A 27,591-nucleotide genomic window follows, 5' to 3' on the forward strand; every position below is an offset into this window, starting at 1 on the left:
CCTCTTTTATCATTATCACTCTCTCTTTTTATGGTTCCGCACCCAAAGGGTAAAAACGGAACCCTATTACTAAGCCACCGCTGTCCGTCTGTCTGGCACCAGGCTGTATCTCATGAACCGTGATAGCTAGACAGTTGAAATTTTCACAGATGATGTATTTCTGTTTCCACTATAACAACAAATATTAAAAACAGAATAAAATAAATATTGAAGTGGGGCTCCCATATAACAAATGTAATTTTTTGCCGAGTTTTGCGTAATGGAACGGAACCCTTCGTGCGCGAGTCCGACTCGCACTTGTTTCGTAGTTGTTCATCATAACTCAAACTTTTAGTTTAGAATAAGCAAGCTTAATCACGTGCTGATGAAAAATTAAAAGTAAACCGGCCAACATTATGTCGGGCCATGCTCAGTGTAGGATTCCGTAGTTACCCGTCCGTCAAAATAGACTTTGCAAAAACTAAGGGTTGACTACGGAACCCTAAAAATGAACTGTCATTGGGACCAACCGACGCGAGAGAGGTATAAATTCCTCAACATTTTCACTGGCTGACATGAGAGTCGCGTCTCGCGTCGGATATATCAGATATATGTTCAATTAGCTCCATGCATGAATTTATTTTTATTTTTGGATTCATAATTTATATCGTTGGAACACCGGAAATGATAAAAATACTTTTGTAAACCTTAACATTATTTTATTAAAAAATATTTAAAATGTTGAAAATTTTTGAGCGGTTGAAACGCTCATAATTTTTGGCGCGAATTCGACAGAGCGTGATGACGTCACACGTTGGGCGGCCCAACTGACGTTTGCTACTAATGACACTAATCTGTCGAACGCGTGACGTTTCGAGCGTTTCGCTCACTAGCTTTTCGCGGGCAAATTTTTGTACTTTTTATTTATAATTTTAAGTAATTAAATGGTAATTTAAAAACGGAAATGCATTTGTAACATGATATAACGGTAACAAACATCCGAATAAAACATATTTCGTTCAAATATAAACTTCATGCATGAGGCTAATTGTTCATAGTGCGATTGTGTACGGCGTACGGCTTCCATGAGTTGCTGTTTACGCCAGCGACTGCGACGACTGACTGCGTGAACTCCATCGAAGTCCATCTCGCTCGCACTGATGTATATTGTATCGAGTTCACGCAGTCGCTAGCGTAAAATGTCAAATGCCAACTCATGGTAGCCGTAGGTCATAGAAAATACTAAATTGATTCGACTAAACACGCGTCGCGTTTAATCGAAACTCGTCACGTTTAAAAAATGTGTTTCCACCTTAAGGGCAACGTAATCAGATAAAATGCAATGATTATCAAAACGAATACTTTATTTAAACAATTTCGTTACCTATACCGTTTCTTTGTACCTATACAGTTATACTAGAGAACAGGCTAATTCCAACTTACAATGTGACATCAAAATGATACCTGAATGATGTCAATGACAGTCGCACGTGCCAATATATACTAGAGATGCAATGGATAGATGTTTGGCCGGATACCGGATGTTCGGCCTGACTTTCGGCCTAACATTCGGTCTCCAGTCGCCGAATATGCTGCCGGCGGAGCTATACCGACATTTCGGTTTTTCAGGTGCGCATTGCGCAGGTTTTGACCCGTAGAGACCGTGACTGTTTCTTAAATCCAATTTGTTTACTCCGAAATCAAGCAAAGTTACTATCCGGTATCCGGCCGGATGGTAACCGAATATCTAGTACGGACATAATTCAGCTATCATTTTGATGTCACAATGTTAGTTTGAATGGGCCTTAAGTAATTGTTATACACAATAGCTCGTAAAGGTAAATAGTTCTGCTTACTTTAGAATTTGCAATGTTGTTAGGTAGGTACTTTATTAGTATTCAGTTCACCAAGGTGTCTACTATTATTTAGATATTTCAGTTTAATTAGGTATATTGAAGTGCATTTATTTGCGACGATGTTTAATCACAGGTACCTAAAGGTAGATAACGGGTGAATATTTGAAATAATCGTCATCGACATTAATCAGTGGCTTATCACTGCGGGTATTTATCAGCGAAGCTACGAATAGCCGTATCCTAGCCATTGTTCACGTCATGTTTACTGGCGCACCATCATTAGTGTTATTTATTTATTTTAGGTACTAAAATTCCTGAAGACGAATCAATTTGTTTCAAGTGTTGAATTTTTATAGTGTAGTCCTAAAGTGCAACCGAAAAAAAATTGTGATATATTGTTAGGGTGTTCCCCTTACTAGGTAAGAGATTTTTAAACGCTAAAGGAAAAATAGACAAGGTTTCTATTCGATTTGTTTACATGTATAAAAGTATAAATATATCATGCTATATTAGTATGTACTTAGTGATACTTAGTGAATAGACAATATTCACTACTATCCACTACTTAGGTTACTTCAACGACTAAAGTTGTGAATTATCCTAATATTTAGGCACAATGTCGGATAGACCCCTAATACCTACTTAAACATACTAAACAGTACTTAAATAGTTAAGTATTTGTTTTAAAGGGGGCTAAGTTGTTGTTAACCCCTCGTGCTTAATTGATACCCGTGCAATCGAAAGTTTCCAAATATGAACCACGAGATTAGCGAGTGGTTCAAAAAGTGGAATCTTGGGCCTTGAGAGGATTTCATTTACTACAGTCCGACCAGCGATTGACCCTAGTCTCATCTGAGTAAAAGTGACAAGCTAAGATGAACCTGTAATGGTTCATTGAAGCATAGGTCTACGCAGCAGCTGATCGTGTTTTTCAGGAAATACAAAAATCAGGAGTGAATTTTACTCCTTAGCAGTTAAACCGTCGTATTCTTAGATACTGCCGCCATCAGATATAGCGGAGCTGCTAAGGTGCTCAAAAATATCCGACCATGGCCTTTCCGATACGATATCTGATGACGATTGTATCTTCCTGCTCCTAATATAGCAATTCCTTCTACGAACAGGATATTTTTCAGTTTTTAATTATATTAATACATTTCACTAGGGTCTGTAGTTAACACGTCCAAAGTCATATGGCAACAAAAATGTTCACGATAGGTGAAGGTATTTCAAACGTTTGTCCTTGTGATGAAGACAATGCTATTATTGCCAAATACCAGCAAAATAACAAAAATCCTGAACCTTTCGCTAGAAATATAAAGCACTTCGGAGTCGTCCCTAAAGCAGTCAAAGAATTGAGAAGTAAGTAGATATAACTATTCTTCTTTTTAGGGTTTCCTACCAAAAAGGTATAAAAGAACCCTTGCCTTGTAAATTCCAAAACTATTTATGATTTATTTTTTACTTGTACATTTCAAAACTGTTTATGATTAATTTTTTACAGTAAAAAAATAGATGAAGGAAAATGCAAAAAAAACCACCGCTGCACGCTGGATGGCTCGAAAAGAGGACATTCGCACTTTTTTCAGAAAATCATTTTTTGAAAAATGCTATCCAATAGAGAATTATATGAGGAACAATAAATGTGGTATACATTTTTGCGAAATAAGGCATATTGACAGCAGAAAAAAATAAAGTCTGTTTTTTTTGTATGGAACCCAAAAATAGGTATCTTGTTTCTCAGAAACTATTAGAGGTCCCGTCTTCTACCTTTCAAGACTTTGTTTTTCTATTTTTATAGAGTAAGAAACGATAAGCAGATTTTCTATTCAGGTGCTGTTTTTTTTTTAGTCCAGTAAAAGTTAACACATTTTCGATTTTTTCGTTTATGTCTTTTTTGGGTTTTTACATTATATTTCGATAGTTAAAAGTAAAAATGATAATAACACATAGTATATGTAACGTTTATTAAGTTATAAAAAAATCCTAAGTACATTTTTTACATTTTTCATACAACTAAAAAGAGCAAGCTTATAAACTCTCTTAATGATACTACTTATTCCAATAACATACTTGCCGCATGCTATTATAAACGTAATGGTTTTATAAGAGCTATGTTGTCAAAGAAACACTTATTGATTCGTTTTACTAAAAAGAAATAATCTAATGTTTTACAATAGACACATGTCATTTAAAATAAACAATAAACAACAAAAAGTAATATGGTTATGGTATAATAATTACGATACATAAATAACATTTCTTAAAAAAATACATATACCTAAATACAAAAATTACTACACTTAGTGAAAAAGTTATTCATTGGTATTTTCTAATATTTCAAAAAGATTATATTCATGGTCATCGCTCGTATTATTTTCTATAATTAGTAATTCTAAAGCTTCGGGTGAGAGTTTTTTAGCTTTCTTAGTTAGTCGTGGCCTTAGAAGAGTTATTTGTGGATCAGAAGATATAAGAAAGTTGTGCAAAATATCTTCATTCGTCATGGTTCTGCTACATTTTCTTTCATTTTCATTTGAAGGAACAAGCGAAGAAACGGATTCAAGACGAATTTAAATCTGAACTGGGATTACTAATTGATGTCGTTAAGCAAGGAGCTGGAACAACAAACGATGGTAACACTGCCAGACGCTTCTTCTCCAACCCTGAAATCACAGCCCGTATTACGGGAATCGATGTCAATGTGATTCAACGATTTCATGTAATTTTGCAAGTGATTGCTTCTGGAGAACATGTAAATATAACAAAATTTTCTGACTATTGTCGTGAAACTGCAGTTTTGTGTACAAGTGAAGAGTTATACGCGTGGTATTATATGCCATCTAGCGTACACAAGCTTTTAATACATGGGGCTGACATAATTAAGCATTTCGGCATGTTACCAATTGGAAAATTATCAGAAGAAGCATCAGAAGCGAGGAACAAAGATTTTCGCAATGTGAGAGAACACCATGCTAGAAAATGTAGCAGAACCATGACGAATGAAGATATTTTGCACAACTTTCTTATATCTTCTGATCCACAAATAACTCTTCTAAGGCCACGACTAACTAAGAAAGCTAAAAAACTCTCACCCGAAGCTTTAGAATTACTAATTATAGAAAATAATACGAGCGACGACCATGAATATAATCTTTTTGAAATGTTAAAAAATACCAATGAATAACTTTTTCACTAAGTGTAGTAATTTTTGTATTTAGGTATATGTATTTTTTTTAAGAAATGTTATTTATGTATCGTAATTATTATACCATAACCATATTACTTTTTGTTGTTTATTGTTTATTTTAAATGACATGTGTCTATTGTAAAACATTAGATTATTTCTTTTTAGTTGTATGAAAAATGTAAAAAATGTACTTAGGATTTTTTTATAACTTAATAAACGTTACATATACTATGTGTTATTATCATTTTTACTTTTAACTATCGAAATATAATGTAAAAACCCAAAAAAGACATAAACGAAAAAATCGAAAATGTGTTAACTTTTACTGGACTAAAAAAAAAAACAGCACCTGAATAGAAAATCTGCTTATCGTTTCTTACTCTATAAAAGTAGAAATCAAAGTCTTGAAAGGTAGAAGACGGGACCTCTAATAGTTTCTGAGAAACAAGATACCTATTTTTGGGTCCCATACAAAAAAAACAGACTTTATTTTTTTCTGCTGTCAATATGCCTTATTTCGCAAAAATGTATACCACATTTATTGTTCCTCATATAATTCTCTATTGGATAGCATTTTACAAAAAATGATTTTCTGAAAAAAGTGCGAATGTCCTCTTTTCGAGCCATCCAGCCCACCGTGCGCTGTACACAAGTAGCATTAGATATGTAATTAAAAAGTTTGTACGGAACCCTCGGTGCGCGAGCTTAACGAACTCACTTGACCAGTTATTTTTGTTTCATGCATGACTTACATAATTATGTTCCGCTTAGAATGTACAGAGTCGACGTCAAAGATATAGTTGGTGAAGCAAATCTTGTCAGTAGAGAAATGCGGCAATAACAACCCATAGAAAATTGAATTTCCCGCCTTTTTCTACTGACAGGATTTGGTTGACCAAATATATGTTTACACTTTTCGCCTTATTACAAAAGTAAGGTGCAAAAGTGTAAACATATCATTGACGTTGACTGTACCCACCTCTAACGCATAAGATAGAAGAGATAACAGTGTATTGATTTTTGATAATAAACGATAGTTATAGTAGGTAGCGGACAAAATCTAACATACTGCTAATTATTACTGCAGGTACTTAAAATATGCCTGCATACAATGAATTGAATATCTTTCTTGCTTTGTGCTTTTAGTCTTTATACGCCCGGGTAGGTAATTTTTTGAGAATGAATTAAAAAATGCAGAAATAAGATCTGAAAAATTATGATAGATCATTTGCGGTTCTAACCTACATATATCGTTAATCATTAAGAAAACACGCCACAGTTCAGTTCAGTTTTTGGTTCTTATGGCATCTGTCCATTGGGACAATTTTGCCAGCATCAAGGTTGTGGGAGCAGAATTACACGCCACTATACGTAATGAAAAATAAATTGTTATTTGTGTTTTGACAACGTTAAAAGAGGACCTATCTGAGGAGGCATCTGTTTAAAAAAAATCGAAGTCGGGTCAAAGTTTTTCGAACCGTTGAAGAGCTGCCAGATGCCTGGATTCAGTTATAAGGATAGTGTAGCAAACTAGTTGTCTAGTATTGCTATTTTCATATACCATTTTCCGAGGCAAGCTCTTTGTTTAAAACTTCTTATGCCTATTTACTTAGTTACTGACTGTGTGTTTAGCTCAATTTAGCTGTGGTGATGGCATTAAACGTGAAACCTATTTAGCCACCTCAAATTGTGACAGTTAATTTTGTAAATTATAAGTGTCTAAATTACCTAGTAGTGGTCAAATAGCATATAATGTAGTGGTCGGTGCCTAATAAGTAGGTAAAAAAAACGAATAATAACAAATGGGGAGCAAAAAAATACCTTATCTCTTATTTGGCCGAAAATCACTTCTCACAAAAAAAGGCTCCTTATGCGGCGTAGCTGCGCCTTGATTCATTCATAATCCGACTGTTGTTATCATTTGCTGATATTGCCTGTTCAGTGAGCGATGAAGGGACGGGGCAGAGCGCGCGTCACCGGCGCCGGCACCAAGTTCCGCCTGCTGATGTGGAAGAACTTCCTGCAGCAGTGGCGGCACCGCGTCCAGACCTGCGTGGAGGTCCTACTGCCCGTGTTGACCCTGGCGTTGGTACTTATCCTGCGCTCGGAGATCGAACCCACGGTAGAAAGTGTTATGACTTACCCGGCGTTACCTGCGCACACATTGAATTATTCGTTAAATGTTCTGTAAGTCACTTTCGTTGAAATATCTAATTAAATAGAGTAAAATCAATCCTAAAATAAACGCAATTCGTATCCAAATTGTATGGAAGATCTAAGAGGAAGAAAGAAGAATTCTTTAGATCAGGGATTCCATACTAGTAAGCGTAACAGATTACCCGAGGAACGTTGGTTTTAGAATTGACCGAAAATGTATATTGTTCATTTGCAACCGTGAATGCAATAATGTATACTACGTATCATTAAGATCGGATCAGTGATCGGAATACGGATCGAACACGTACTAAGTGAATAATATAACAATTTTACACTTACGCTTACAGTGCGTTTCCGGAACTTTTAGTCCCGGGAAAAAATGTTATCACAAGGCAGTCTCCATTTTATGACTTTGTTCTACCAAGTTTAGGTATTTATACTCTGCCTATTCCGATCACTGGATCGGATACTAACTTCTTTGAAGAAACATCACAACTACAACTTTAATTTTCAGCGCAGGCATGAATTTCAGTCAGTTGTCTATCGCATACTCGCCTGAGAGTCCCGTCCTCGAAAGAGTGATGCGAAGTGCGACTGCTAAATTAATAACTCGAAACCTACGAGGCCTCGTACAGATTATACTAGATCAATATCCGGACTATGCTGACATGATACCACCCGATCTCGAATTACCGGATTTATCAGAAATTCCTATAAATGGAACACTTATTACCGAGATTATCAATAGAATCGTTGGGTTAAGAGTGTATGCTTATAATAGCAGTGAAAGTTTGAGAAGCCTGTATTCGTCAGAAGAAGTAACAAGGCATGTTATAGCAGGCGTGGAGTTTGATGATGAGCTTACTGGTTCGTAAATTTTACTAAAAACTGAAACTAACATCTCTACAAAATTATTATAAATACTACTCATTCATCGTCATTATAATCTAACCTACGTACCTACACGTAAAGCTAACAATTTTTCCGCAGGCGCCACCCAGCTCAGCAGTAACTTACGATATTCCCTGAGATTCCCGGAAAGACCGAGGCAGTTTGCATTTTACTCGCAAGGGTCAAGGTCGTGGCACACCGACTTGACGTTTCCATCTTTCCAAATTCCCGGCCCGAGGAACCCGTATTCTTGGGAAGGTGGCAATGCTCCAGGTAATGTACAGTATTTCATTTATCTTCGATCGAAAAATACAGACGGTAAAATAAACACAACTAAGAATGCTGAAATGAATTAGGAACTTACGTTTATATGCTCTACATACCGATATGTTCAGACAGTGGTCCCGATCTATACTTATAAAATACAAATAACCTTTATCTACTACTATATTAAGAACTTAGATTTACTTAAAATTATTTTTTTATTGTTCCATTAGACTTAAACTCTTAGGCGAGGTGAAGCCGACGCCGCAGAGGCGGCTAAGTACTACTTTATAAAAATAACTGTTTGGCCGCAAATTTAATGGCTAATTCCCCGACTTCGGCAGTGATTGTAATTTTACAGTTCTTATTAAGTTGGTAGGTAGGAAGTGCATTGATGCCACGTACTGAACTGTTTACGTATCTTATCTAACCATATTTTTATTATCTTTTAGGATACGTAAACGAAATGTTCATAGCGATTCAGCATTTAATATCGATGGAGCTTGTAGCTGAAGTTACTGAACAAGACTTTTCCAACTTCAGCGTGGCTATACAGAGATATCCCCACCCTCCTTACGTGCTGGATTTGGCCGTTGAAGCTTTGCAGTTCCTGATGCCGATGTTCATAATGATCAGCTTTAGCTACACTGCTGTAAACATCGTTCGGGCCGTCACTGTTGAAAAAGAACTGCAACTAAAGGTAAAGCTTTAATTAAACCTTTAAACTTGACTTAGTTCCGTAAGGCCGCGTGAAATGTGTTTAAGTAGCTACGTACCTACGAGAAACTATTCTTGTTGTGGTTGTGTGAAACCGTCTTGTCTTTTGTAAATGTAAATTTTCAATCCAGTTAATTATCTTTCATTATACATTTATATTTACCCTACAAAGGTAAATTCGTTGTTTATCTAACAAATTCGTTTTTAGGAAACCTAATTCATATAACACTAATCTACCTACTAATACGATATACAATATAATTTATATAATATACATATACAGTGTAGGTATTAAACTAGCAATAGGCCTACAAATTGCTGGTTTAATACTTTATTTTTTACGTCGTAGCCAAATTGTAAAGTGGCTAATCTTGATCTGGCTGGCCATTTCATAAATTGATGAGAATCGATCTGTAGGAACTTTAAAAAATATTTTTCGAAAACAGCTCTCGTTCGTTTAAATAAAAATCTTAAATTAATTATTTTTGCTATTTTTGTCGGTCACTGAGATATACTTATATTCTTTTTAGTATATAAAATTCAATTGCGGCATTTTTGTATTTTAGGAAACGATGAAGATTATGGGGCTTCCCACTTGGTTACACTGGACAGCGTGGTTTTTTAAACAATTTATTTTTCTCCTGATCATAGCGATTTTAGTTGTGATTCTAGTTAAGGTGAGAAAATGATAAATTTGTGTCATAAAAAATATAATAGATAATTATAGTGTAGCTGACCAGGAGGCATATTCTGATTGTAATAACAGGTTATGTATTTGATACGGATCAATGTGATTGATTATATCTATGACAAATCCAATAATTACAACCAGAATACGCCTCCTGTTCGGTACGTGCTTAAACGCGTGCGGTACGGGCTTTTGGGATAATAATTAGCCCTTTGAAGACGTAGCTTTGCTACGAAGTGCTACGGCGTAGCCCGTGGCAGGTCAATCCCGTATGAACTGGAAAATTGTGCTGTATCCGTGAGTATACCTACAGCATGCTTATCTTATATACGGGCCATACGTTTGAAGTATACCTAAGCATAATTTTATTGTCATCATGATTTTCAATATTAGGTAGGTATGTATGTGTGTATTCTTTATTGCTATTTATGGGATAAGTCTGGCATTATGTAGGTACTCTAATATTAATAACCTAACATTTTTAGATAAACTGGTTTACGAATGAAGAGGGTTTTAGCGATTATGCTGTGTTTACCAATACGCCATGGTCAGTGCTTCTCTTCTTCTTACTGTTGTACTTTGCCTGCACGATATTCTTTTGTTTTATGGTCAGCGGGTTCTTCTCTAAAGGTAAGTTGATTAGGATAGAACCACTTACATTTGCTACTTTGCGAAAGTGTAGTAACTGTACCTGTAGTAAGTGAAGCTTTCTTGTATTGTTTCGGCATATTTTTTTGTTGCGAAAAAAGTGTGTAAGGTTTAACGCACTTGCTTTATTTTATAGTTATAATTGCATCTACCTACATATAATAATTATATAAAGAAGCAATTTCGCGTAATACCCGTATATAAATCATTATTCTAATCTTACTGCAATCAATTTAATTGATATTACTCTACTCACAATAAGTGTCAAGGAAATATTAAATACCTACTATTTTATAATATTTGTATGCAAACGGTTGTATCAGGTATAATTTATTTATGACGGACGGGTAGTTCAACGAATTTACACAAAACCTTTACAAATTATACACCAACACGTACCTTCCTCAAGAATCACTCTATTGAAAGGTGAAAACCGCGTGAAACTCCTTTCATTAGTTTTTGAGTTTATCGCGAACATGCAGACAGACAGACAGACGTGGTGGGTGACTTTGTATTGATACCTGTTGTATTTTAGGTAGCACAGCAGCCTTAGTCTCTGGAGTGATCTGGTTCCTGACGTACATACCGGCTTTTGTGCTGCTGATGGACGTTCAGGTGTCGTCGGCTGTGCAAGCGCTCTTCTGCCTCAGCATCAACACCGCCATGGCGTTTGGATTCCAGCTTATACTTGCTAAAGAGAATGCTGGAGGTTTGTATTGATTCCTATAGAAAACGTTCTAAATAGGGGGCGGTGCTTGGCATTAAATAAGGGTCGGCTGGTTTTTAGGGTTCGGTACGTACCCAAAGGGTAAAAACGGGACCCTATTACTAAGACTCCGCTGTCCGTCTGTCTGTCAGCAGGCTGTATCTCATGAACCGTGATAGTTCAGTAGCATAGACAGTTGAAATTTTCACAGATGATGTATTTCTGTTGCCGCTATAACAACAAATACTAAAAAGTACGGAACCCTCGGTGGGCGTTTATATCAAATACTTAGTTCTACTGTCCCTTGGAGCTGTGAAAAGATTTGACTTCTAAGCCAACGCAATCAAAAGATACAACCGTTTATGCCGCAAATTTTCGACACTCGCAAGGGAATCAAAACCTACAAGGTACTTCCCGTGAACTCTGAATCTTGAAATTTGGCACGAAGCAACGTCTTATAGCACAGATAAAGAAAAAAATACCAATTGACCAATAACCCAGAAAAAAACGGGATATCGACAAATATTACTTTAAGTACCTATCAGTAATTAAAAACTATGAATAGGTAAATTAATAACTATCTACTATTTTGCTTAAGTATGTAAAACATTACATGGCCCGCCCTCCAAGTTAGTTGAACAATTTTTTTCTAGGTATGCAATGGGGCCAATTCTGGGAAGTGACCGATCTGGATTCAAATCGTTTCATGTTCGGAACCGTGGTGGTCATGCTAGCCATCGATTGCGTGCTGTACATGCTGATTGCCCTCTACTTGGAACAGGTGTTGCCTGGACCACACTCAGCTCCTAAGCCCTGGTATTTTCTGTTCCAGAAAAGCTTTTGGTTGCCAAATAGAAAAATTACGGCAGGTGAGTTTTTAAGAAAACCTGGACAACAGAGAGAGTTTCAGTACCTAGTTACTTCATAAATCTTACTTTGATACTTAATTTCAGTTGACGGTTCAGTTGATTATAACGATACTCCAAATATCATAATGGAAAAGGTTTGTGACGAGCACACCATCGGAGTTAAATTGACGGTAGGTATGCTGTAAACACAATAATACAGTTACTTTTTTCTGTACACTTATACAATATTATTTGTTATTTTACAGAATTTAACGAAAGTTTATGCGAAGAACGTGGCTGTCAATAATTTGTGCCTAGACATATATGATGGACAAATCACCGTTTTACTTGGACACAATGGCGCCGGAAAATCCACTACCATTTCTATGCTAACGGGTTTGTATACTATTTTTAATACCTTGCCATGATTTTCAAGCAGATTAAGTACGAGTGCACCGCGACGGTAACATGCGCGCGAGAGAGACGTTTTACTACCCGTCTATTTTAAACTTTTAATTTGAAAAAAAAAAAAACGGGTAATCCGTCTCGCACTAGATACCTACTGTCGTGGCCCACTTATGCTACACACATGATTAGAATTTTAATCAGACGCTGTTATTACTCTTATCTATACTAATAAAATATTAGTTTCTTTATTATAAATAATCTCGATAAGTTTCATCATTCCCATAATAGATAATGTTGATTATACGCTTTAGTAGGTACATCATACTCGTTTACATCTGATTTCGGAAAGATATAAGTTTAATTATTAGCCGAGCATTTAAGGTCACCGGATAAACAAATAGTAGGTAATGTACCTATTCACAATCGTAATAAAAATCAGAGATTCTTTTATTTAATAAATTCTATTTGAAACCGTTAACTGACGACTTTTCCCAATCTTCAGGTAACACAGAAGTAACTAGCGGATCAGTGTGGGTGGCGGGGTACGACATCTCGCAGCAAACGGCGGCAGCCCGCGCCAACCTCGGCTTTTGTCCGCAGCATAACGTACTGTTCAATGAACTGACGGTCAGGGAACACCTAGAATTCTTCGGCAGACTGAAGGGTTTCACGGGCCAAGACCTTCAGGAGGATATCGATACGTTGATTACAAAGTTAGAGTTGGATGAGAAGGTAGGTAATCTTATCTTACCCCTCAATGCGATGTTAAACTGTGGCCATACTTAAAGCCATACTTAACCGTTTACCGCATACAATGCTTTACCTCAATACCTATGGCGGATATGATATTTAACTCTATTGACAGCTATTAATGTTCAAATTTAAACAAATATTTTTTATTACATGCAGTAAGTGGTTAAGGCGGTTCCCTGAGCCAGAAGGCGAAAAATCTCCTTACATGATTATATTTTTCTAAGAGGCGTTGATATTAGTAGACGTGGAAAAAATATATGTAGTTCTTGACTATATTATCTTTAATAACATAGCTTCCGATACACGAATTATGACACTTCGCTCGATACAATTAATTCCCAAAGTAACCTCTAACTCAGACTTTTAATCCAACTTTACTCGGTTATTTATTATGTGATACTATAAACAAAAAAAGAAGAAAAAAACAATCGTAACTTAAATAGTAATTTCATAGCTTTCGAATTTCGATATTGTAAGGTAACGTTTTTAAAATAAATAAAAATCGACAAAATTCGATCAAAATTGACACTTGGCGTGCATTATCTTTCCCGTTCTTTCTTGCGAAACGTGACAGTGACAGCGGCAAACCATTGGAACGGCCTTAACAGGTATCTGACATTTTGATCCTAAACGTTTTCTTATTATAAGTCCTCCTCATTAGCAATGTACAGTCAGCATTGATAGTAGCGGGTGAAATAACGCGCCAAAAGTATCTGACTATTTGCCACCGTGGATAACTTATCCAAGTAGAGCTAAATCTCTAAGAGTTCGCGTTCCCAAGTATCTATTACAGTGTAATTATTCTACATATCTCTTTTTGTCAAACTGTTAGACGCTGTTTGACGCGTAGTCTGATCCGCTACTTTAGATGGTGACTGTACGCGACTGTAGCGCTTGTAATAAGGTTACTCGAAAGATCAAACAATCAAATCGAGCTTCTTATCAACGTATTAATGTATCACCACAAGGTTTCCTAGTCATCATTATCATCGATTTTTAAATAATTGATAACAGTGCAAGACGTACAATTTTAATTAAGCTTAAATCATCTTAGTTTCCGTGTGTGGAGTATGTTGCTCATCAAGAACAGCGACACGTTCATGTCACAAATAGCTACTAAAATCAAATACCTAATGCAGTGTTAGACTGAGATGCCCTGGGATGGGATTAAAAACGAATACATTTTCAAAAAATTGGAAATTTTTACTGTCCTAATTTTACGATTTCCGAAGATTTGTAATAACTGGCCATTAAGTACCTTGTATGATTTTGTTACAGCGTGACTACCAGTCGGCCGGACTCTCCGGAGGACAGAAGCGGAGACTATCGGTTGGCATAGCCCTTAGTGGAGCACCACGGGTGGTGCTGCTCGATGAGCCCACCTCCGGCATGGACCCAGCGTCTCGGCGTGCCCTCTGGGATCTACTACAAAAGGAGAAAATGGGTCAGTCGCCAAAGTTACTAACTATGAGTAGTTAGCCACGATAAATAGTAGTCTTCTACTCCACAATTGTTTGTCTATAATCCTACGTCTGACTGCTGAGTAAAGACAAAAAACCGGACGAGTGCGAGTCGGACTCGCCCACCGAGGGTTCCGTACAAATTTAACATTTAATTTTTTACAAATTTATAGTTTTGAGATTTTTCCATATACTTGTAGTGTAAGATGATATTACTTGCCAAATTTCATAGTTCTAGGTCAACGGGAAGTATCCTATAAATTTTGATTCCCTTGAGAGTGTCGAACGTTACGTATTTTATACGTTTTTTGCGGCATAAACGGCCGTATCTTTTTTTACGTAGGTACCTTAGAAGTTTGATTTCTTCACAGCTTTAAGGGACCGTAGACTTGAGTATGTGGTCTAAATTTAGACTCCACCCGTTTCCGAGATAAAGGGTCTTGACAGTCAGACAGACGGACGGATGGATGGACGAACAACAAAGTGATCCTATAAGGGTTCCGTTTCTTCCTTTTAACCCTAAAAACGATTACGATTATTAATTGAATGTTTCTTTCAATAGGGCGGTCCATGATCCTCACAACTCATTTTATGGACGAGGCGGACATACTTGGAGATAGAGTAGCAATAATGTCGAGCGGGCGTCTACAGTGCGTTGGTTCACCATACTTCCTCAAAACTCACTATGGAGTGGGCTACACGCTGGTGGTTGTCAAAAGAAAAGGCTTCCAACTTGAATCTTGTACGGAGATCATCGGGCGACATATACCAGGAATAACGATCAAGGAAGATAGAGGTAGATTTTCAATATTAATGATAGCTTTTGTGCGCTTAAGGGAAATATAAGATAAAATGTAGATAATCAAGTTTTCTTTGGGCGAGAAAGAGTCGCTGTAGTATTTGACTTCATACTTTATAGAGTTGTGGCAGATACTTATATTCATTCGACAGCATAATAGCTTCTGTTCACGACTTCGTCTGCGTAGGATGATGATTTTTCGGGATAAAAACTATCCCATGGGTTTTCCTGAGACTTCACGTTTAAATCGGTTCAGCGGAATAAGCGCGAAGGGGTAACAGACAGACATAACTCCCTTCGCATTTATAAGTACATAGGTAGTAAGTACTTAATATTTAGTAGGTAATACTTAACAAGGTTTCTGATAAAAATTATCTATGTAGATGGCCCGAGCTTACTAACAACTGTTTGGTGCCATTGCACTTGTCTATAACATTTATGATTGTACTTTAGATATCAAATGATAAATCTATTTTTATCTAATGTACAACTAACATACTTAGGCGTGATCAATAACAAGTTTGTAGATAGGCCTGCTGTATCAATCAAACAACAACGTAATCTCTTACACTTAATTGTGTGTAAATCAATAAGTATATGTTTATAACATGCTGAAAAAAAAAACAATATGAGATATATAGTTGGTCAAACCAAATCTTCAGTAAATAAGAACAAAAAATTATACTCATCCTTTTCTTTTGGTTGCAGTCTCTGTCTATGTTTGAAATGAGATAGTCCTTTGACAAACCATATTTTAATGTTTTTAACCTTTAGTCAAATTTATGGGCAAGGCCAATATGTATGCGCAAGTAAGCTAATTACTTTGAGATGATTTCATATCTTATGATAATTATCAGGCAATATGTGACGTTTTCAATCAAAAGGTATCACATTATCGCTTACCATAAGGACGAAAATTGCTTGTATGTTTATACGAAAAACCTGCCAGAGCGTCCTTATGGCAAGCGACAATGTGGTACCTTTTGCTTGAAAACGACACATATACCTACCGAAATACAAATTTTATGGATATGGGAGACACATATTTTTTTCGGTGGCAGTTCGTTTTTAACACAGTTCAAACCTATTAAGTACTAAATGCCTAGGCTAGGGGTCCATGTGGCAACTTTCGGGTTAATATATACCTTATAAACTAGTCTTGTTTCAGGGACCGAAGTGACATACGCTTTAACTAACGACCAGTCGCATTTATTTGAAGCAATGCTAAACGATCTGGAGGCTAACATCGATACCGTTAAATTTAAAAACTATGGTCTCACAGCCACTACCCTCGAAGATGTTTTTATGTCGTAAGTATAAAGGCCAGAGCACACCGACTGCGTGTGCGTAGACGTGCACGTGCGCGTCCGCTAAAATGTTGGAGCTGTGTACGCACACCACACGTCACGCAAGTGGTGTGCCGTCTCACATAAAGATCTGTATATTACAACGCGCAAATGGGTTTGCACGTCGACGCACACTTGGTGATGTATTACCTAACCTTACTTAATAACAAAGACAACGACATAATTAAGCAAACAAACTTCCCTTTCCAGTATGCCTTGATCAATTTCTGGGTAAGTCCCTACTTGCCTAATTTATTTAAGGTAGCATTTAATTATTAGTGTTAGAATATTAATAGCAAAACAGACCTGAAAATTTACTGAGAAGGAATAATCCTATACATCTTTAAAATAATATTAGCTTTACTTTATAGAGTCGGCTCGGATGTGGCTCCAACCGCTTTTGACGATGTGGAAACTAATACGTCTGGATTAACTGACGATCTAATAGCGGACATGGATACGTTATCAATGGATCAAAGTAAGAGTCAGATCAATCACTTATTCCTTAATAATTAGGCTCGTGAAACATGTAAAAAGACTTAGCTTCTGGCGCGACCTAGTCTCCGTTGAATTAGTACTTCTAAATCCCACTTCCATACTACTTATTCCACCCACTTTTTTACTCCCATAACCCCCTAAGACTCTGCGTAAATTTTTTGTACATATTCCGCAATCTATTTCGCACTTTTGAATTGAGTAACTAATAAGGGTTCTAAATTCAAAACTGAAACAACTGCTGCTGTGTAAAAAAATATTTTTACTTGTACTGATATGTAGGTACTTTCCGGAGACTCAAACTATCTCCATACGAAATTTGATCTAAATCGGTTTAGCAGTGTAACAAAGCGCGAAGAAGAGTGAAGCGTGAAGAACAGACAGTTACTTTAACATTTGTAGTATTTGTAAGGACATAAGATCTGATCAAATCAACAATGTTTTTCAGTGGACAAGGAACAGGACATGCTAAGTGGGTGTCGGCTCTGGGTGCAGCATGTCTGGGCCGTCTGGTTTAAGCTGTGGCTGGTGTGGTCGCGTTCGTGGATGCTGCTACTGATGCAGGTAAGGAAACAAATAGATCTTGTTGTTGAAAAGCAAAAATATCGTCCAGGATTCCAGGCTTTCTCCATGAATTACAGGAATTTTATGTGCATTGTTGCTAATAGTCTTCGGCATTTTTTTACTGAATCTTCCGTGGTGTTCCCTTTTGAGCCTTTCATCTTGGAACACGTTAACAAACGCATTACCTATCTTTCTGCAGGTGCTAGTGCCATTGCTTATGATCAACATGACGCTTGGGATTCTCCATTGGGTCATGTCGGTGCAGCCAACGGTTATACAGAGGGCGCTGACGCTTGCACAAGGGTAAGTCACGATTACTCGAACCATACTAGAACTGACTATGTGGTAATCGAATAATGTAATCACACAAACCAAATTTATAAAAGTCGATGCTTATGTTAAGTAGGTAAGTAAATCTTCTATTTTAGAAGGAAATGGGCGCTTTAATGCTTTACCGTGGTCGTCGTGGTATACAGTATAAGAGACAGTATTGTGGACGACATCGTCCACGATATGCCGTTGCTGTCCATGATAATATAAAAGTGATGACATACTATCTCCACAAGATTTAGGTTGCCTGCTCTATCGTGACAATTTATCGTGTCGTTGCCGTGGACAATAACGGTGAAGTATAAAAGCACCCAATGATTATCTTATAACTTACTTTACTTCTCGTTGATTTGTTATAGTTAATACCTTTTACTTAATGTGATAATTAGTTTTATTTTACTGATTTATTTACAGCTTTGTAGAAACGGAAACAGTACTCTCTTACAATGGTACTTCACATAATTCAATTGGTGCACTCGCCAAGGCTGCATACGAGTACATGTTCAGTTCGAGTAATATTGAAACTATGAAGATTACAGTCGTGGAGAATGAAGCCGTCGATGACTACTATTTGTATAGGGTAAATTTGATCAAAACTTTAATATTCATCGTCCCTGCTGGGTTAGCAAAAGAAAACTACCAAGTACCACTGATAACAAACTATAGTAAAGATTTTTGATTATGATTTATGGTTGTATTAATATTAATGCACACCATTCATGTAAGAGTAACATAGGAAATGTTTGTTTGTACACCTGTAAAGGTAGAGTCTTGGTGAGTCCACATAAAATTGTTACATTAGTAATTATTGTGCAATGTACCCATTTCTCACAGACAATAAAGATTATGATTATGATTATAAGCCTGACCAGGAATACCTATATGATCATGCGCCATGTTGCGGAATTTTAATGAAACTATTTTTTTCATACTATAGTGATGAACTGTCACCCTATACATGAGAATGAACATCGCCCTCTTGACAATGATCATACATTACTGGTCAGGCAGGGCTTAGGTCAGCTTAGTCTAAACCTCCATAAGGGCCGGTAAAGACGGACTGCCACCCGATTGTAACTTGTATGGGAAGTGCACGCCGACGTCGCAGTTGGCGTGCAGTTGGGTTGCAGTCCGCCTGTATCGGCCCTAATCTAAGACGTCGGTTGCGGATACCAATATTAACAGTGTGCACATTTCAGTGCAATCCTATGGCCCAATCTACTTCGGGTGTTGCAATTATATGCGAAAGTGCGAAACCACGACATATATAACCTCCATTGACATCCACCCCTATGCAGATGCGTGCTATGTCAATATTAATCCTCCAAAGTATTACTATAAATATAAATTATTGACCATTTTGTAGACTAATGAGCCCTCGCAAATGGCGTTTCTGCGAAGCCGAATGCTCATCGGAGCCACGTTCGACGAGGACTCTGCCACGGCTTGGTTTAGCAACTTCGGGTACCACGATGTGGCCATCTCGCTGAGCGCCGTGCACCAGGCTCTGCTCAAGGCCTGGGACCCGAACGCCACTCTCAGCGTGTTCAACTACCCGCTTGAAGTTAATTATGTGGATCAGGTGAACTCCTCCTTATCTTTTCAACTCTATCCATGATGTTTTCTTGTTGTTGCCTTTCTGTGTATTGCCTAATTAGGATGAAGTAAAAATGCCAGAAAAAATGCTGACTTCAGCGCTATATTTGAAAATTATAGCCACTTTCCCGCGAAATTACATATTTAAATTCAATAAGTATTTAAATACACTACACGACTGGGTTTTATTGTGAGATCAGAGAACGCGCTCGTGTTTAGGTACCTAACCAAATTATGATATATTTTTTTTAGACCAACATGCAGTCCTACGTTGCATATCTTTCCATGCAACTCTCATCGGGCATAGCAAGCAGTCTTGGCATCGTGAGCGCAGTTTTCGTTATGTTCTACATCAAGGTAAGAGTCGGCATTTAGTTACAATACCTAATTAAAGAATATTTGTTTACATTTATTACAATATAAATTTGATGATTATTAGGTCTAATATCACTGTAATTCTTATATGTAATTAAGCGTGGGCGAAACGATATACGTGTCCCACCCAGGATTTCAATACGTCATTAACTAATTAACGTATACATAAGTAGAAACCCAAAATACTTTTCGTAAATTACCTGTAAATTTGAAGTCAGTTAAGCCCACCAATAGGTATAACTAAATCATTGTTTTTTTACTAACAGGAACGCATTCTTCGAGCTAAGCTCCTTCAGAAGGCCGCTGGCATCCAGCCGATCGTCATGTGGGGCACCGCCGCGGTGTTTGACTGGGCATGGTTCTGCATCATCTCTGTGACAATCGTCATTTCGTGTGTAGCCTTCCAGGTTGTTGGTCTCAGCACGGTTTCGGAATTAGGTAGGTATTGGTTTTGTTAATTGCAATAAAAAGAAAAAGTCCTATCATGTTGACAGGTCACAATCAGAACTAATTAATTTAGCATAAGATAAAAACAAGAGATATAAGTATACCCCCAATCTGGCTTTCAATTGTGAAAGCACTGAAAGTCCAATGTTGCTATGGTCTTTGTAAAATAAACATTCAACTTTTGTCTACCACTCAAACAATGATAAATAATATTATATGTTTAAAATTGCCAGGTCGGATGTACCTAGTTCTCATGGTGTACGGCGCCGCCATGCTGCCGCTGAACTATCTAATGTCGTTCTTGTTCAGCGCGCCGGCGATGGGCTTCGTCGCCGTGTTTTTCATTAACATTCTATTGGGTAAGTGCAATTTGGCTATTGTTCGGTCGGACGCACTGGGCAATGGCCCTAATGGGTGGGCCCTAAGCCAGATTTGACATCGCAACAAAACTAAATAATATGTCGCAAAATTCAATGCAATATTTAACTTCATGAATAGGTAATTTACAATATGGTAGAAAACCAACTGCACAAATACCATCTGACAAGAACAAACCAAAGATATGGCTATGAGTTTTTGTTGCTTGACAGTAAATTAGGTATCTATTACAATGGGGTTGGCAACTGTCACTGGTGGCCAGAGATGGCGCCATCATAGCTTGCCCCTTTTTCTATGAGATTTGGCATCCATTAAAGGTTTGGCATCCAGGGCTTTAAAAAACAAAAATTTGACACAATTCTAGGGTTTGACAGGGCAAGCTATGCTGGCGCCATCTGCTAATTCTTTCGACCGGCCAACCCCATTGGTATGCTATATCTGCATGCATTTTTCTCGATGCAATACAGTTTTGGGGTCTCGTTTCAGGTCAAATGGGTGCACAGATCGTGGAAGCACTGCTCTCCCCGCAGCTGGACACGGAGCACGTGGCGGTGATCCTCGACTACATACTGCAGATATTTCCGCTCTACAGTCTGGTCAGATCCATCACGTGAGTATGATAGGAGCCTGTCCCAGGTCAGACGGGTCCACAGATTGTGGAAGCGCTGCTCTCTCCGCAGTTAAAATTAGTGGAGTTCCTCGACTACAGATGTATAGGAAGTGCATAATTGCTATCCATCGTATTTTCTCGGAAACGTTCGTATTTGTCATGCTACTTCAGTCAACCTCAGTATTTTTTGTACCGAGACTGACTGAAATAGCAAGACACGTTCGTACGTTTCCGTGAAAATACGATGAAAAATAATTATGCAGTACATCGGTACACTGCAGATGTTCCCGCTCTTCAGTCTCGTCAGATTCATCACGTGAGTGTTTCAGGAGTTTTGTTCGATGAGTTGGATCAGTTAGATGGGTCACATATTCTTGGTGGGTGAAATTTATGAAATTTATCCGTAAATGCCCTCTAAACATAAGATACGTAAGTGGAGACGGTCCTTTTATTGCTGCAGAACACAGAGCATGTAGTGAGGAATCTCGATTACTTGAGTATGAGGGGAATCTTAGTGACACAGTACAGAAAAGCGATACTCTCCTCTTGATTCTTTAGCTCGAGTTTAAACGGTAAACATTGTTTCAGATTTCTAAGCCACGTAGGCTTGACGGAATGGTCGTGCTTGCAAGCGTGTGATTACCTATCAGCTGTTTTGCCCATCGGCGAGTGCTCCATGCAGACCATGTGCGAACATAACTTCACTGCTTGCTGCGGTACTTATACTCGTACTGTACTTACTTAGTAGCTACGCTTTGCAAGAAACGAAACGAACGACATGAACTACTACTAGGTCAAGTCGATTTGTAATAAAGTTTGTGCTCTCGTCGACGTCGGAAAATCGACTTCTCTTCCATTCAGTCCCGTTTGAGCGCCCGTTTAAGATTACGCACAGTATGTTGTGGTTTATTAATTGTACCTATTCGGGCGCTGTTGTCAGTCATCAGTGCGGAATCGGCGTTAATGAATAGCACCGATCGATGGGTGTGACGTCACTCACCTCTATGACGTCACGTCACGTCTGTGTTTATGACGTGTAAAATGTACTGTTTATATTTACCAATAAAGTCTGTATTTCTGTATCTATATAAAGTACTTAACCTATATATTTTTGCCACCTACACGTACAAAATGATTTCAGTAAGCGACGACCCCTTTTTTGAGTGGGAAGAGCCCGGCATTCTGCGCTACCTGACTTGCATGTTGGTCTCCGGCGTGGTCTTCTGGACCGTGCTCATGTTCATTGAGTACGATGTATACCACAAGGTAAATAATATTTGAATATATTTACCACACAATAAATAAATTTTATCTAACCTCAATAAATGATTTCCTGCAGATCTTTAACTGGACGAAAACTCCACCGCCTCTCGACGAAAGCTCCATAGACCCCGACGTTTTAGCCGAGATGAAACACGTCGAGCAAATAAGCAAGTCTAACTTAGCACAGCAGAGCCTTGTGGCGAAGGGCCTCTCGAAATACTACGGGAAGCATCTGGCTGTCAATCAAGTTTCGTTCAGTAAGTTAAGTGGGACACCTATTCGGTTGATGTGAAGTAAACGCACATATAGTCGTATTGTGTAGGTACATAATGGTAGAAGGTACTTAAAAAATATATCACATAATCTTTCACGGAGCAATTATAAGTACAATTTGTTTGCAGCGGTGGCAGATGGGGAAGTATTTGGTCTCCTGGGGGTGAACGGCGCTGGCAAGACTACTACCTTCAAAATGCTGATGGGCGACGAAATTATCTCCAGTGGAGACGCCTTCGTCAGTGGCTACTCTGTAAAAACAGATATCAATTCTGTATATGAGAATATAGGTGAGTTTTGGACTGTATCTCTCTTGCGTTTAGGTACTTACCCGATTATGTAATAATTGAAAATCAATTCAATTCAAACTCTCAGATTCAATCGCCCAATCATCAATCGTCTTCTAGACTGAAATACTATACCTACTAGTGAGTTATCGGAGTTAACCTCATTAGTAGGTATAGTATTTCAGTGTAGTAAACTGGACAAGCTTAAGGTACATGTCGAGGAATGTAACGTCTGTTAATCGGAATGGAATAGATAGTCTAGCAAATTAATTTTTTTTGTCTCTCTCTCTCTTTAGCCTTTTTCTACCCTTTGGGTGTAGGCCTCCTTCATTTTGCGCCATTCGTCACGGTTCTGTGCAACTTGGAGCCACTGCTTCCCCGCAACCTTCTTGGTGTCGTCGTCCCACCGCATCTGGGGTCTACTTTGAGGACGCTCTTCCCCCCACGGTCGCCACTCGAGTAGTCCTTGCTCCACGAATCGGTCTTTCGTGCTATATGACCAGCCTATTCCCACTTCAAACTGGCTACGCGTTTTATAACATCATTGACCTTGCTCTGTTGTCTCAGCCATTCATTTGTTTTACGGTCTCTCAATGTGATCCCCACCAGTTTTCTCTCTAACGCCCGCTGGGCAACGCTCAATTTACGTAGTATGTGTTTGGTGAAAACCCAGGTTTCAGCTCCATAAGTGAGAACAGGCAGGATACATTGGTCAAATATGCCTGCTTTTTGTTCGGCCTTAAGGTTCATTTGTTCATACCAAAAAAAAGGTATTTGTTTTTAAATATATCTGGCCATCCAATGTGGTGATCCGAGTACCTACTGTTGTGCCATTAATTTGTTATCGTTTGGTTTAGGGTACTGTCCGCAGTTCGACGCTGTTTTCGGCGAGCTGACGGGTCGAGAGACCCTACGACTGTTCACCATGCTACGCGGGCTGCCGACCCAGTACGCCTCTATGCGCGCAGATCTGCTCGCGGACTCGCTTGGCTTCACCAAACACCTGGACAAGCGGGTAAGAAACCTTACGCCAGGTAAGCTACTGTTCGACGTGGTGGTCAGCAGGTCGCCAGACACTACGACTGTTCACTCTCTCTGCGGGGGCTGTAGAGAAGTAGGAAGTACACCTACAACGCAATGCGATTCACTAAAACAAGTGAGTATGAAATGATGGTTGCGTTGGAGCCTAGTTCAATGCTACTCGTAAGTGCGGTTCTGTGATGCGACGTGAAACGCTGCGGGCGATAATATCTCTTTTTTTACGAATAATTATGTCAAAAAATCATATGTAGGGAAAATGAGGAGTCGCAGTCATCGTGTGGCTCTGACGTTCGACTTTCGATAAGTATGTATGCTCCGTACGTAGGATTACGGTTAATGTTAATTATATAGGTAATGTACTTAATTGCAGGTGGAGCAGTACTCGGGAGGCAATAAACGGAAGCTTAGCACGGCTATAGCATTGCTTGGATTCACACGACTTGTGTTCGTCGACGAGCCTACGACGGGAGTAGACCCTGCAGCTAAGCGACAGGTTCGTTATAGTTATTTGTTTTACAAGGGGACAGGGTTGTTGTGTTGTATTGTGAAGGAATCCAAAATTAAACCACGAGCGTAGCGAGTAATTCCAAAAGGGAAATATGGAGATTCTTGAGCGTTGCGAGGGTTTTAAGGCACGCACACATTTAAACAAACATTGCTACCGAGAGAAACACGATTTTTTTTCCACACCAACGTGAGTAAAATACTAACTGTAAAACATGAGGTACAAAAATCAAATCGAAATAAACGCTATAAAATATTGCTCTTATTGATAAAATGCAACGTTCTCATCATTGAAAAATAAAAAGAGCGGTTACGACTCGAGCTGGTGTGGTAAAATTAAATAATTATTTTGGGTTAACTGTAAGATATACTTTCAGATGTTCTAGAGATAATGACTACATATGAAAGGGGATTTACCTAGTTACGTTTTTCACCTGTGGTTTCTGTGGTGGGACAGGTATGGCGCGCCATTCGCGGCGCGCGGCGCGCGGGACGCGGCGTGGTGCTGACGTCACACAGCATGGAGGAGTGCGAGGCGCTCTGCTCGCGCCTCACCATCATGGTCAACGGCAACTTCCAGTGTCTCGGCACGCCGCAGCATTTGAAGAACAACTTCTCTGAAGGTTAGTAAATGTGATTGGCGAGATCGAATGAGCAGGTGGGGATATTCTTTATATTATGTCGATAGATGTAGACAACGCATACTTCCATAACAGCGCCATCTATCAGTTAGAGCTGAATGTTGTATTTTGCGTTACTTTTACAGGATTCACATTAACGATAAAAATGAAAATGGACGAGGAAAGTACTGATTCGATAGCTGGCGCGCGCGGCATTGCTGCGGTAAAATGTTACGTAGAGACCAATTTCACCGCTCCCAAGCTAATGTAAGTATTCCAATTATTCAGTCATGCGACTGGAAATCTGTATAAACAATTTATAGATTGCAATAATGTGGTACGTCCCACAATAAAAAAAGGAAAAAGATATTAACGTTAAAATTAAATGTATTTTTTATTTAAACAAAGGGGCTGAAGTAAACTTTAATTTACATGTTTTATAGGGAAGAGTACCAAGGCCTACTAACTTACTACCTGCCAGACAGAAGCGTTGCCTGGTCTAAAATGTTCGGCACAATGGAACGCTGCCGGCAACACCACGACGTGGAAGACTACACCATCTCACAAACCACGTTGGAACAAATATTCCTGCAGTTTACAAAGTACCAGAGAGAAATGTCAGAGAGGTTATAGTATTAGTTCGACGATGACTTCGTGTCTCCAATGCAGTTGTAGAATATTTTCTCTTTTTTTAACGTGCAGATAACTAGTCAGACCACGCTAAGTTTGCACCGCCTGTGAAGTGCCACTGTAAATATCGCAATATCGATCTCGCGCGAAAAATCTGATTCGAGATCTCGACCGTCAGACTCGAGATTTGACAAAGTAATTAAAAAGAGTTATTTTCGTCAAGAATGCCTTAGAAATAGCTAATCTTGGTTCGAAATTGCTTTCCTAACTGTAAAGGTATTTTTATAGGAATATGACATTAATTGTTGCACTAGCACACTCTTGTCCGTGTCCGTGCAGAGTTAGCTGAGTCCGCTCTAGCAACTTTTAGCCAAATGTTATGTAAATATTTTATAGACGCCAATTTTAGAAAATTGAATTGCTAGAATTCATGACAGTCATGTAAATATGTATATGTTAATATTTAGAAATATTTTTTTGTCAATGCTGCTAGGGGGGGGGGGGGTCAATATACAGTGGCAAGTTGACATGTAGTAAACAACATTTGTTGTTAATAATAGTGTTTTGGCCGAAATATTGGATTATAATTTATAACGTTAGGTAGATTTTACATGTTATATCGTGACTTACATGACATTATACATACATAAGATTAAGGCATCCGTCTATTTATGCAATAAAAGAATATTGTATTAAAATATAAATATTTTATTTTACATTTATCACTACACACAAAGATAATACAAAATACATTCACGACGGTGTACATAAAGCTACTGAGAATACTAGGTTATAGACTAACAGACGGCGGGACGATTCGACGAACCGACGAGTGAAAACTTATATGTTAAGAGTGAAGATGCTTTTAAGACAGAGATTCTAACATATATAGCATTCACGTCGGTCCGTCGGAACGTCTGGTCGTCGTTAGTACTGTAAAACACGTTAAAGCCACGTCAAAAGATCTAATAAATAATGAATACTGTAAATGTAATGTCTTTAACACACTGTATTGCCTATCGTTATAGACTTACGTCTACTATACAGTATACTATATATATATAAAAAACCGGCCAAGTGCGAGTCGGACTCGCGCACCGAGGGTTCCGTACTTTGTAGTATTTGTTGTTATAGCGGCAACAGAAATACATCATCTGTGAAAACTTCGACTGTCTAGCTATCACGGTTCATGAGATACAGCCTGGTGACAGACGGACAGCGGAGCCTTAGTAAGTAGTTTTTACCCTTTGGGGTACGGAACCCTAAAAAAGAAGCAAGTGCAAATATATAGTTGGTCTAAGCAAATCTTGTCAGTAGAAAAAGACGCGAAATTTAATTTTTCTATGGGACGATAACCCAAAGAGTAGTATAATATATAGGAGAAAGAGAGCCCTCTCGTGGAACTTTTTTGTATCCATTTTGAAGCGCCATCTGTAAATCTGAACAACAAGCATTAACGTCAATATTC

The 27,591-nt window shown here is 38.3% G+C and overlaps 1 protein-coding gene across 1 annotated transcript; it reads left to right on the plus strand.

Moving 5' to 3' along the window:
* Positions 1-1,874: 1,874 nt before the first annotated feature.
* LOC134744167 (phospholipid-transporting ATPase ABCA3-like) lies at positions 1,875-27,174 on the plus strand. The gene is made up of 33 exons (XM_063677875.1): positions 1,875-2,254; positions 6,968-7,212; positions 7,697-8,049; positions 8,173-8,346; positions 8,790-9,037; positions 9,621-9,731; positions 10,228-10,372; positions 10,926-11,099; positions 11,750-11,965; positions 12,050-12,135; positions 12,211-12,340; positions 12,855-13,084; positions 14,384-14,549; positions 15,128-15,361; positions 16,533-16,674; positions 17,082-17,188; positions 17,654-17,769; positions 17,969-18,072; positions 18,514-18,679; positions 19,466-19,681; positions 19,948-20,052; positions 20,337-20,508; positions 20,751-20,876; positions 21,382-21,505; positions 22,094-22,221; positions 22,647-22,771; positions 22,845-23,025; positions 23,170-23,331; positions 24,186-24,343; positions 24,740-24,862; positions 25,331-25,496; positions 25,640-25,760; positions 25,937-27,174. The coding sequence occupies exons 2-33, from the start codon at positions 6,974-6,976 to the stop codon at positions 26,124-26,126; spliced, it is 5,238 nt and encodes a 1,745-aa protein (XP_063533945.1). The 5' UTR covers positions 1,875-2,254; positions 6,968-6,973; the 3' UTR covers positions 26,127-27,174.
* The last annotated feature ends 417 nt before the right edge of the window (positions 27,175-27,591 follow it).

This window comes from Cydia strobilella, chromosome 9, assembly GCF_947568885.1.
Source record: "Cydia strobilella chromosome 9, ilCydStro3.1, whole genome shotgun sequence".
NCBI lineage: Eukaryota > Metazoa > Arthropoda > Insecta > Lepidoptera > Tortricidae > Cydia > Cydia strobilella.

What these genes read in the sequence shown, in the direction of transcription:
- LOC134744167 (XM_063677875.1), top strand. Translation starts at nt 6,974, where the DNA reads ATGAAGGGACGGGGCAGAGCGCGCGTCACCGGCGCCGGCACCAAGTTC. An exon ending in TACCATTTCTATGCTAACGG is followed by an intron (nt 12,341 to 12,854) that starts GTTTGTATACTA and finishes CCCAATCTTCAG; the next exon opens with GTAACACAGAAGTAACTAGC. An exon ending in AGTACGATGTATACCACAAG is followed by an intron (nt 22,772 to 22,844) that starts GTAAATAATATT and finishes GATTTCCTGCAG; the next exon opens with ATCTTTAACTGGACGAAAAC.